Below are 12,311 nucleotides of genomic sequence, written 5' to 3'. Positions count from 1 at the left end.
GAAATATTCATAGTACAAACCCAGAAAAAGTTTTCTGAGATATATCAGTTCTGCTCAGCTCAACTTTTTTCATCAGCACCATCTGTTAAGAAAGATGCATTTACATCTCTCCAACTTCAGCATGCGATCACTGAACTAGCAGTGCTGGACCTTGAATTGAGAAAGCAAACTCTGTGTGTCCCTTGAACCTGAAAGAGGCTGGACATGCAAACAGAGAAATCTTCATCTCTCCTACTGGGCTCCTACTGGGAGGAAGGGCGGGAAGGAAATTAGATGAATAAATGAATACATCTCTGACCTTGAATGCTTTGTGCAAACTAAGAATGGTAGTGCTGTTGGACTAAGGTCTTTGCTGGTCTTAGGGTCCAGGCACGTGGCCAACCTTGCCGCAGTTTGGAAACTAGCCCTGTAAGGGGATTGACTTGGGAACAAGAATTGCCCTGATACTTCCTTGCTACTTTGTTGCCCTCACAGTAGAGGCTGCACTCTTTTTGGGTATGCGCGCATGTACTATACTTCTGTTATTTCCTGTACTCTTTTGGGAGCCTGGCTCATCACTGAGACGACATTAATATTTGCTTGTGGTTCCAATTTCCTATGCACAATGAAACATTTAACTCACCCAAGTCCCTTCACCTTAGTCCTTAGGCTGGAGTGCCCTCTAGTGTCTTTAAGTGTCTCTTGCAGTCCTTCGATTGTCCTTTCCCTTTGCCTGATCCTTCTTTGCCCCCAAAACCCCATCTCTGTCTCAGATGGCAAGGATGGGCTGTGTACTCTGACTTGCTATACCCAAAAGAGTTTTGCTTTTCAAGCAGGCTCTTCTATCACATCTGTCGTCGTCCTCCTCCTCCTCCTCTGTGGCTTAAATAACAGCCAAAGGAGCAGATAGATGCTGGGCCACTGGCAGTGTCTCTCCATGTCTTGCCCAACTATGTTTACATCTAGTCAAGCCAAGCCTGGTGCAGAGTGCGCATGAGACCCAGCTGCACCTGTCTTCCCACAAAGTTAAAAATCCACATCAGAGAAGGGCCATAGCTAAATGCTAGAGCTCATTTCTTGTCCACTGAACACCCAAGGTTCAATCTCCAAGTGAAAACAGATTTCAGATATCACTGCTGGGAAGGATTTATCCCTGAGACCTGGAGAGACAATTAGAGTAGATAGCACTGGGCTTGGCAGACATATGGTTGGACTCAATACATAGTAGCTTCATATAGATACAGAATTAATCCAATTCACTGTCGGTCATTTCTTCTGTGTTTTATAATTTTATAGTTATTTATTTATTATTGCATTTATATCCCACCTTTCCTGCAAGGAGCTTAAGGTGGCATACAAACATGGTTGTCCTCTTAATTTTACCTTCACAACAACCCTGTGATGTAGGTTAGGCTGAGAGGCAGTGACCGGCCCAAGGTCACCCAGGGTTTTCTCTAACCGCCACACTGGTTTTTGTAATATTTTAACAGTTTATTGTATACTACCTTGATATTTTGTAATGAGTTGGTGGCTTATAAATATTATTATAAATAATAAAAAATGTCCTTATTACCTTAGTGCTGTTGCTACTACTATTGCTCTTGCTATAGGGTCAGCCAACTGACTGCAAATGGAATCTTATTTTCTTGGTTATGTAATATGACATCTGTTCCAAAATTCAGCCAGTTACTTATACATCAGAAAATCCCCACCAAACAATCCCAATTATTACTCTTTGTGTATTAAGGTTACCTTTTTAATATGTTGAGAATGCTAATTGGGAGATAGCAGAGAGCAAAAACCAGGAGAACCACCATGAGCATACGTGCTGTTTTCCTCCGGGTTTGAATCTGTTTGATTTCAGCTGCCACAACACTAATCCTCAGATTGGATGGCCTCTGCCTTTGCGCCTGTGCTGTAGATTGCAGAGGCTTCCACTTTCTCTGAACCACAGATGAAGTTCCTGGAATCTAACAGAGGATAGAAAATGTTAATTATTGCCCTCATTTGCCCAAAGGGAAAAGTTGTTACACTGATTGACCAAGATACATTAAACACACACACACACATTTCAATGTAATCACTTTTCTATTGGTAAAATGAAAGCTGCCCTTCTAAAATCATGTTCATTTTGTTCATGTATCTCCATTTTGAACTTGAAGCCCTTTTTGTTAGAAACAGAGAGACCTGAAAAAGAAACTCAATAAAGATGCTGGGCTGATGAATATTGTGAGGTAACACATGGCCACTTTGCCCACTTTGATGCTTTGTGTGACATTTTGTTTGCCGATGTGTTGTCTCCTAGCAGTTGTATGAACTGGATGTTTTAAATTATGTTTTGTGTCTTGTTTTGTGTTTGTTTTGGATGCCGCTTTGTGAAGAATTTTTCTTTCAAAGCAGGTTATAAATGTATTAAATTAAAGTTAACTTTATTGTCTTAAAATGAGATATTAGCTGAAAAATGCAGAAAAGAAACAAGAATAAATGAATGCATAAATAAAGAAAAAGGTGTAAGTGCAATAAAACACAATAACAAATACAGTGGGATCATAAACATATTTGAAAATGAGCACTTTAAGTAAAGTTTACTTTAAAAATAAATTTATTAAACTGTACCAGCACAAATCCTGCATTGGCTGGCCTCATAAGATCTATGCCACTAGTTATGATGTAACAATGTAGCATTGATGTACCATCATAACTGTTATGATCACAAGAATACTTGTGATTTGAGGGAACCCATAAGACACACCCAAGGAGGTACAATAAGGGTGCAGATTGTCTCCTAAAGAAGCTAATTTTAAACAATCAAAGATTCACAAATCTGTTCAGAAAGATTCTCTGTCCAAGATGTGGAAACTTATTGATATCAAGTTGGCAAATACCAGGATTAACTAATGAACAATGAGCTTTCTTAATGAGCCCTAATGCCACTGAAAAAATTATGCACAATGGTTTTGAACCATTTTCACTCTAATAAGTATAGTATAGCTCCTCTACTCAGTGTCACTGACGTGATCACAGAATCAAATCACAGTAGATAATAGGTGTTAAGTAGGTTTGCTGTGTTAATTCTCATCAATGTAATACCTTGTTCACTTTGGCAACTACATTTGAAAAAAACAGTGATATGTTGTTTTTCATAAGTGGAAGTAGAAACAGCTCCTGCTAATGTATTTAATCTGCTCTATCAATAGTAACAGGAAACAAGCAAATAGTATAATATATATTATACAAGAGTGCAATGAAAATATTTCTGAGATGTTCTGAAATGTTTTCTTTCTCTTTTCTCTGTGTTTTTTTATCATCTCTTCATTCAGATATAGCTAATGAAGCGCTGAATAAAATGATCCCATCTTAGCAGGAAGAATGACATTTCAGCTCTTTAGGGTGAGGATCAGGTACAAAAGCTAAGGATGCACGGAGTGAATGCATACACTTATTTTGCTATATTAATTCATATGCTTGGATGGTTTGGATAGAATGGTCTTTACCTTGTGTGAAAGATTTACCTGTGTGAATTATACATGATTCTTCTACTCCAGACCATTAACATATTTTTGTATCTGTCACTGAAACACATGAATTTGTTGGGGTTCAAGAAGCAACATGAAATGGATCATGAAGATCATAGGAAAACAGCTTACCTGTCGGCACCATAGCTTTTGAAATATCTGCAAATAGGCCAGCACCATAAGACACAGCGGGGCCATATATGTTATCAGGAAAAAACAGGTGTGATACATTTTGGGATAGACTTCAGCTGCAAAATAAACCCAAAAAGCATATAAAGAACATCTCTATGGTTTCCTCTATGTATGCTCATTTGAAGTTGTTACCTATTGTTACTGCATGCTACAAATCATCTTAAAGCAGGAACCTTTACCCCAAAGCACCTGAAAACACATTAATAATATCACTCCAATGATAGTGCGTTCTGCACGTGGTAGTAAGCCTTTAGGGTAGGGAATTCTACTACTGGTGCACTACAACAGATATTCACATGTGTACATGTTGACATATATGCTGAGGTGGATTTATGAATGTTCAAAATGTTCAAAAGCTCAGAGATACACTGGTGCATATTAATAGTCACCTAAATTAGATTTCCAGAGGGGCAGCCATTCACAACTGTTGCAGCAAAAACAACAAAGAGTCTTCTGACACCTTAAAAACACATAAGTTTATTATTTATTTATTTAAAATATTTCTGTCCTGCCCTTTTACCCTACAACAGGGCACTCAGGGCAGCTACAATAAAATTGCACACATATATAATAACTACACAATAAAAACACAAACATTACAGTATATTAAAATGCATAGATACAATTAAAATACATAAAATGTATTATGCATATACATACACACACATACAAACATACGGCATAGACTTTCATGGACTAGAGCTCACTTCATCTTAAGGCCATCCTAAGCTGCATGTGTGTGTACATGATTTCCCCCCCCCCCCAGAAGTGTGTATGTACGAAATGAGATTGTCAATGTTCACCATAGCATGATAGACAATGGGGAAATATAAATCATGAATGCTGACACTAACAAATGTGGCTGACAAACAGTTTGCTGGGAAATTGCTCTGTGCACAATGTGCAACTGGGCATGTCACCAGGGAGCAAGGACTGAGCAGCACAAGTCCATTGGGGGCTAACCAAGGTCATAACTGAACTGGTTACAGTATATATACAACATTGGTGGGCATAAGGCAAGAATCTCTCTATCAGGCTATCTGACTACTGGCCAATCTGTCACCCAACTTGCCTGCTGGAATCACCATGTGGTAGCTGCCAAGTTTTTAGGGCTCCACCATGGCCCAGACCATTCCTGGCAACTGGCAACCTAGGGTAAGCAGCAACCGGCCACAGCCTCTTAAGTTAGATCCAACACCTTGAAGCGCCACCTCCAAGACCTCTTATGGGAGCTATGAATTCTGCCCAATGCCCTCTCCCACCAGAGTTGTGATAATAAAAGAAAGATATGCCTGCCAGACAAACACTATTCTTGATATGAGAGAGATGAAACCTCACAGCTGTAGGCTAGTCAAGGCCGTAAGTACAAGTCCTTTCTGGTCCTGTCAACCAGCGGCTAACAAAACATCTACAGTAAGAGCCCTGAAACCAGGGGCAGTGGTTGGGGGAGTTGACAACAGGGCTGCTGAAGACATGGCCCACAGCTTTTATTTATAGCCTTGGCATCAGCTGGAGGGAGCAAGTCTTGATTCCAGATCATGACTGAAGCCCCACCCTGGAGCCATACCAAGCCCCTAGTGGCTCCTGTTGTAATCACGTGTAGCCTGAAACATGGTGCAGCCGTGCTAGCCACCAGAGGGGCTGAATCCAGGGGTTCCCAAGGTTGCTTAGAAAGTAGTAAGTTGGTTTTTTAAAACAAAAACAAAACAATCAACCAAAAGAATAACTGAGTATCATTTTGAAAAAGAATCTACTTCTCGTGGAGTTTATTTTTAATCAGGAAATATCAGCTGGCTCAAATCTATATCTAATCTATTCTTTTTAGGGTTGCCAGGCTTAGGGCCTGAGAATGATTCTGTATCTTTAAGAGAAGAGAAAATTCAGCCACGTGCAGGTTTTCTTGCAACACTGTAAAGGGAAAAACCACAAGGTGAAATTCTCCCTTCCCCCTGCACAACTTTTAAAGATACTGAAGACCTCTTGGAGGCTGGGCCTGGCGACCAACAGGTCTTCTGATTCTTTAAAAGTTGTGCAGGGGGAAGGGAGAATTTCACCTTGTGGTTTTTCCCATTACAGTGTTGCAAGAAAACCTGCACGTGGCTGAATTTTCTCTTCTCTTAAAGATACAGAATCATTCTCAGGCCCTGAGCCTGGCAACCCTAATTTATATATCCCTTCCTTTCAGGGGAGCACATCCTCTCTCTCTCTCTTTCTCTTTCCCTCCCCCTCCCTCCCTCCCTCCCGCCCGCCCGCCCTTTCTTCTAGAAGGAGCCCAGGGCAACAAACAAAAACACTCTAAGACATCTTAAAAACAAAATACTTTAAAACGTATTAAAACAAAATATCTTTATAAAAACATATTAAAACAAAGCATCTTTAAACACATTTTTTTTGAAAAAACTTTTAAAACATTTAAAAAAGTAATCCCAACACAGAGGCAGACTGGGATAAGGTCTCTACTTAAAAGCTGCAGCCCTAGACAGAGAGGGCAAGGAGAGGCGAAGCACACACACAGGTGAACTGCGTTGAAACTTTTTGTTAGAAACCTGGGAAGCTGACTTCTAAGGAGTCAGACCATTATTCCATCTAGCTCAATATTGTCTGTACTGACTGGCACAACTCTCCATGCTTGCAGACAGGTTTTTTCCCCTTTCCCTTACTTGAAGATTCCGGGGACTGAAATTGGGATATTTTGCGTGAAAAAATCTAACATCTCCAACTGAGCTACAGTCCTTCCTGAGCAGATCACCCTGTCAAATAGCTTGACCTGCTTTTCCATTTTTTAAAACTGTTCTGCCTCTTCAGCTAGATCAGGGATAGGGAAGGGGGAGAAATGTGACTGAGTTTGTACTTAAAGCCAAATCTATCAAATTTGCACTCTCTCAAACAATATGAGAACCAAAACATAGCCATCCTTCAAAATGCACACTTATCCAAATTTTGCAACACAGTTCTCCAACCAAACAATGTTTACCAAAAAAATGCATTTTCTGGGGGAAGTGTGCATAAAAATAAATTTATTGGTGAAAATAACATACAAAAATGCATTGTTTTAGAAGAAACTGCTTGCAAAAATGTGTCCATTAGTGAAAATTATATACAAAAAAATTATTTATTTGGGGAAAGTCATATTGAAATCCTGGAAAACATTCATAAGGTGTTTTTTTAAAAAACAAATTGCTGCAGAAATGTGGCAAACTGAATTTATGATTTGCAAAAGGAAAAAAACTGAGAGAACCAAAACTGGCAATTCTTTCCACCCTTAGTCAAGGAGAGGGAACCTGGGGCCTTCCATATATTGGACTCCAATTCTAATCATTCCCATCCAGCATGACCCATGGTGAAGATGGATGTTGGAGTCCAACAACATTTGGAGGGGCACAGATTTCCCATCCCTGAACTAGACGACTGCTGCTGAAAAAATGTGCAAAATATTTGTGGCATAGTGTGAGTCTGTTTACACATTATCAGCTTAAAATGCAGCTAGGTGACTCTTTTTCTTGGATCAAAGCCGGTTTGGGGAAAAACACATCAAAATGCAGTATTTCATAGGAAACGACAGGATAAATATCTATTATGATTAGTGTTGCACGTATACCACTTCCCATATCAGCAATGGGAATGCACTGGATGCAAAGTAAACAGTAGTGCATGCACAGCCTGAGGTCTTCCCAAATATGCACTACAGTTGTTGGGTATTGCAGCCTTATTAACATCAGGGCTGCTTTCTAAGGTTCTAACTTACATAGTATTTTTTGCTAAGTATTGAAGAATGTCAAACAAAAGATGGGGCGAATCTCTTTTCTGTAGCAGTCGCACTCTAGCTATTCACGTGCTAGCAAATTTCCACTCATTGTTGCTTCTGCTGAAAAGCAGAGCTGAATTGAGCATTGTGGCACATTTCTGTTCCCTGCCAATGAGTGAATGGAAAAATGTGCATAGGAGGAATTGGGTCATTAAAGTGAACCTGAATGCCCTATTGCCCTTATAATTCTATGCAAAAATATAGGAATGAAATTAAGCAGAGGACAGCTGATCCACAGCAGCCCGCAATGGTGGCACAAGGAAACATGGGGGCTAGCCATAGTGCAGTCCTTAGCAAGAGTAGCCCCAGGCAAGTGTAAGGTGAAACAAGCTTTTACATAGAATGTGGAGATCTAACGACAAGATTATTTAATGTCATAGCCAAGAAAACAAGTAATAGGTATTACCCTAGCATACTGTGGATCCATACTGAGCTATGCAGGCATACAAGTCATAGTATAAAATGAAAGCACATTTGGTATAAAATGAAAGTCTTGTGAGCTCAGAAATATTAAGTGGAAGTGGCATGGCATGCCAATAACCCCTTTGGCTTTGTAGCTGCTAGATTTCTAAATGTTAACTTAGGGAACATCTGAATGGAACTACTGCAGCCACATGATTCTGCATAGTATGCCATCCAAGGAAATTGTTAACACCATTGCCTGCAAGATGAGGATATAGACCACAATGGCAGAAAAGACACCTTGAAATCAAGGTTACCAAGTTTAGATTTCAAGAATGTTGGCCTCCTGGTGTGTGTGCGTGCGGGGGGAGGCCGAGCTAGTATAGTTAGGAACATGGGAAGCTGCCTTATAGCAAGTCAGGCCACTGGTCCATCTAGCTTAATACTGGCGACACTGACTGGCAGCAGCTGCTCAGGGCTTTAGATAGGGAGCCTCTCCAAACGCTACCAGGAGATGGCAGGCACTGAATCTCAGTCAAAGCAGATGCTCTACTGAGTTACTGCCCTCCTTCATTTGGAGTCTGCTCAGAACTTTGTGGACCCCAGCAAGGCTGGCCTTGGGGGGGGGCAAGCTGGGCGGTTGCCTGGGGTGCCAAGCTGAGGGGGGCGCCAAGCTGAGCTGAAGTTCTTCAGTTGGCTTGAAAGTATGTTTCTTTTTCAATTTCCACTTTGATATCATTTGCATTTGGTAAAAATCAGTGGAACACAGCTTTACTTTGAGGTAACGTTACTTAGAACTGAGCACTTAGGATTTCAAATACTATAAACTATAAAAGTACTATATAAATAGTAATAAAATAAAGCTGTACGCTGTAAGAGGTCAGCTGGATACCTTTTTTATTTATAATGGTTCTTTATTATTTTTAAAGATAAAAATAATGGATATTCTGTTTTACAAACAATATGTTTATTGTATGAGTTTTCAAATACATAGAATGGCAGGACGTGATGTCCAACAATTAAATAAAGCCACTGCAATGCAGACTAGGTAAGGCTAATAAAAAGAAGAAGAGAGTGGAGAAGGAAAGAGGAAGAAAGGGAAAAGGAAAGAAGAGAAAGAAGAAGAGAGAGAGGAGAAAGGATTAGAGGAAGAAGAGAGGTTGGAGAACAAGAAAATATCAGAACAAGGCATAGCAGGAATAAGGGATATACGAGTAATATCCATATTATAACTTATCACTGTTTTGGCTTGTGCAAACTGCAGCACAGTGCTGAGGGATCAAGGTTTTGAACAATGTCATTCTTGATGGATAAGCTAGCAAGTGATGTGAGCCTCTCATCCACCACAGTAGATTGCAAGTGTGCTTTTATGAGCTTCAACTTTGAGAAGCTGTGCTCACCCCTTGCAACTGTAATTGGTAGGATAATTTGTAGTGCTACTCAGACATCTGGAAAAACATCAGTCATTTTGGTATCATGGATGTAGTTCAGGCCATCTCACGGCGAGCCTTTTCCAGGAGGTAGAATGTGATGGAGATGGCCAAGTTCAACACAAAGATCTGCCTCATAGATGTTGGAGTGGTTGCCATCAGTCAGAGTTCTGTGCACATCCACACAGTGCATGGTAAGCATCTCTTCTGGTAGCTTTTCAAGGCTGTGCAAGAATTTGAGGCTTAAGCTCGCTGTAAATTGCATACTTGGGAGGCTGAAAGGGAGGGGTCTGCTGCAGCCCAACTGTAAGAGAGTCTAAACCAATCACAGTATTGGTTTATGTCTGGACAGCAATAGAGGTAAGATTAGTCAGGCAGGCTTATGATGGGCCCAGAGTTTGCTATAAGGAGAGAAGAAATAAGGAAGGTTTTAAGATGAGATTCTATGGCAGAGCAGGCTGCCTGTTCTTATTACAGAAAGAAACCGAGGCATGAGTGAGTAGTGAATGCCACCTAAGATTTCCAGGCAAGGTGCCACTGGAGAGTAATTTTCTGTGGTAGGTACCACAGGGACAGTTGTAGGGATGGTGGGAGTCCTGGTCTTAAGGGAGGAATTCAGTCTGAGTGAGTAATGGAGAAGGCCAGCAGCATGCCACAACACAGAAGGCTAATGAGACTGCGCCCCAGGAAACAGAAAGAAGCTCTACCAGAAGGGGTTTTGGAATTTGGAGGAGGTACTCAGTGATCCCTATGCTCTTAACTCAATGTAAGAAAAAATGAAGCACATCTATCGTTCTGTTTGATCCCAGGGCAAGGAGGAGTTGCAGGCAAGAATTCTCACATGTAGTCCATGCATGCAATAATTCTCATATGTGGCTCCCAGCTTTGGACACACATGCATGGGTCCTTGTAGAGGGGAAGCAACAGGGCTGCAACATCACACCTGCACCAGGCCCCATAAACCCTCTGGGTAGCCCTGCAAAGCTGACCATGGGTGTGTGTGAAGACATTCCTTGCCAAGGGCACTATTCATCTTAGGCCCGGCCCTGGAGCTTAGAAGAATCTTGACGCTTGAGGTGGGAGGTATAGGATGGAATCTGGCATGTAAGAGGTGGCTACAAAGCAACTCTGGTAAGTTGTGAAAGAAGTCTGCCAGTATATGTGGCAGGTCATGCATGGTGCCAGACAGAATTGGGAGGTCACTGGCTTTTCAGGTCCAGTACTTGTTATCTGCTAATGGTTACACCAGGGAAGCATTGGCTGGCTGGCAGTACTACTTGAAGTGCTTTGTACAGAGTTCTTCAATGGTGAAAATCTATTGGTATGCATTAACTACCAGTTTTCAGCATCTGCAGCTATGAAGTTATCTGGGTTAATCTGCATCCTTCTCATGAACTAGATGAAGTGATTTTTCTCTTAGCGCACAGAACAGATGGCACATAAAGAGATTCCATAACTGTCCAGATCTGAAAAGAATCATGGCCATGTTAGAGGGACAGAACTATAATTGAAATTTTACTGTAGGGGAAATTACCATTATCTTATGTATTTGAGCTTTCCACTGGCCAGTGACAGAACTCAGAAATCTCATAAAGAGTCACCACCTGCCTGCACAGTGACCTTCAGGCCGCGTAACACAAGTATAATTGCAGTTTTTATTTCAACAGCCTTCAGAGGTTTACGGCTTCTAATTTAACAACTTTAGCTTTAAAAAAAGGAAGAAAAATGTAGAAGCTGCCAAACTGCGCACAAGTTGATGATGCATCAAGATGGATGAAGAACTAGCATTTTCCTTTGAAGCAGTCTCAAAGGGGGGCGGGAAGCATTTAGAGCCAGAACTTCAAAGAAAACTCAGGGCACATACTTCACATAACAATTGCTTAAGGACCTTTATGCTTTAAGTAGAACTAAAGATTCCACCAATGTAGCAATTATTAAATCTGACTGACAGAATGGGTCAGAGTGAGGGAGACCTGGAGGTCTCATCATCAAGGATCACAAATCCTTAGATGTTGGGTGCTGAGTTAAAACATCAGTTGAAGTGCTGGCTGGCTCTTTAAATGCCTTTATTAAGCCTCTGATCCTTCAAGGGCCATGTGATTGCTTGTGCATGTGTGAGGCTGCTGGTGAACTTGTGGCCCAATAGAGATCACATGGAGGTGCTGATCCACCTCCATGTGGACCTGTACATGTAGCTGCTGTGATGTGCATGACTACCATGGTCCTTGTTTTGAGACACTATGATCAGGCAAACCATGGCAGTGGCATGAACAGGCCCCATGTAGAGACACCCCTTCTTCCAGACGGTGTCTCTGCTGGGTTATGATCCATGCTAAGTTGCAATCCCATTGCCAGTCCTATGTGCTCCCATAGCTAATTGTGGGGGGATTGCCAACCATCTGATCTAAGTATCACCACAAACATAAACTTGTTTGGCTATCATAGCTTCTTCATAGATGGAAAATGTAGCACTGGGAAAGCTAAGGACCTCTAGTAAAGAAATGTCTGCTTCCTCACAAAACTCTCAGGATTCACATGTGGAAGCCTGCAAAGCAAATTAACTCTAATATTCTCCCAGGGAGGAGAAAGTATGATAGACACCTCTTTCTGGAAGCTATGAAGAATCATCCTTCCTTCACCTTGGCCAAGCTGGAAATATGGAGTGAGGGAAGACTGAGTTGTTGACGACACTCTGGTGTCAATAGGTCTGGCTTCCAAGCAAATAGATGAAGGATTCGATATCCTCCTTCACACAGTATTTTTCTGTATGTAGGGTGCAGCAGAAGTATTTAATCATTCAATCCCCCACTGTCAGCCAGAAGTAAAGTAAAACCACAACAATAGCAAGACAATAATAAAAACATAGTAAAGGCACAGAAAACAACACAACTAGCAAAAAAACACCCAGATCAAACAGGTCTGGGAAAATAAAAATGTCAGTACCAAGAAGAGATGAGGCTGGACCTTAAGTAAACCTCCATGGGGAAA

The 12,311-nt window shown here is 41.2% G+C and overlaps 1 protein-coding gene across 1 annotated transcript in view; it reads right to left on the bottom strand.

The window, feature by feature from the left end:
* The window catches only part of HCRTR2 (hypocretin receptor 2), a 42,655-nt gene that overhangs the window by 4,051 nt on the left and 26,293 nt on the right, over positions 1 to 12,311 (bottom strand). The window contains exons 4-5 of the mRNA XM_061626248.1: positions 3,627 to 3,742; positions 1,732 to 1,949 (exon numbers count right to left, since the gene is read on the bottom strand). Of these exons, the coding sequence (XP_061482232.1) occupies positions 1,732 to 1,949; positions 3,627 to 3,742 (334 nt within the window). The remainder of the gene's footprint in view (positions 1 to 1,731; positions 1,950 to 3,626; positions 3,743 to 12,311) is intronic.

Source organism: Rhineura floridana, chromosome 4 (genome assembly GCF_030035675.1).
Source record: "Rhineura floridana isolate rRhiFlo1 chromosome 4, rRhiFlo1.hap2, whole genome shotgun sequence".
NCBI lineage: Eukaryota > Metazoa > Chordata > Lepidosauria > Squamata > Rhineuridae > Rhineura > Rhineura floridana.
Note: the sequence above shows the minus strand (reverse complement) of the source record. Positions and strands in the feature narration are given on the sequence as shown.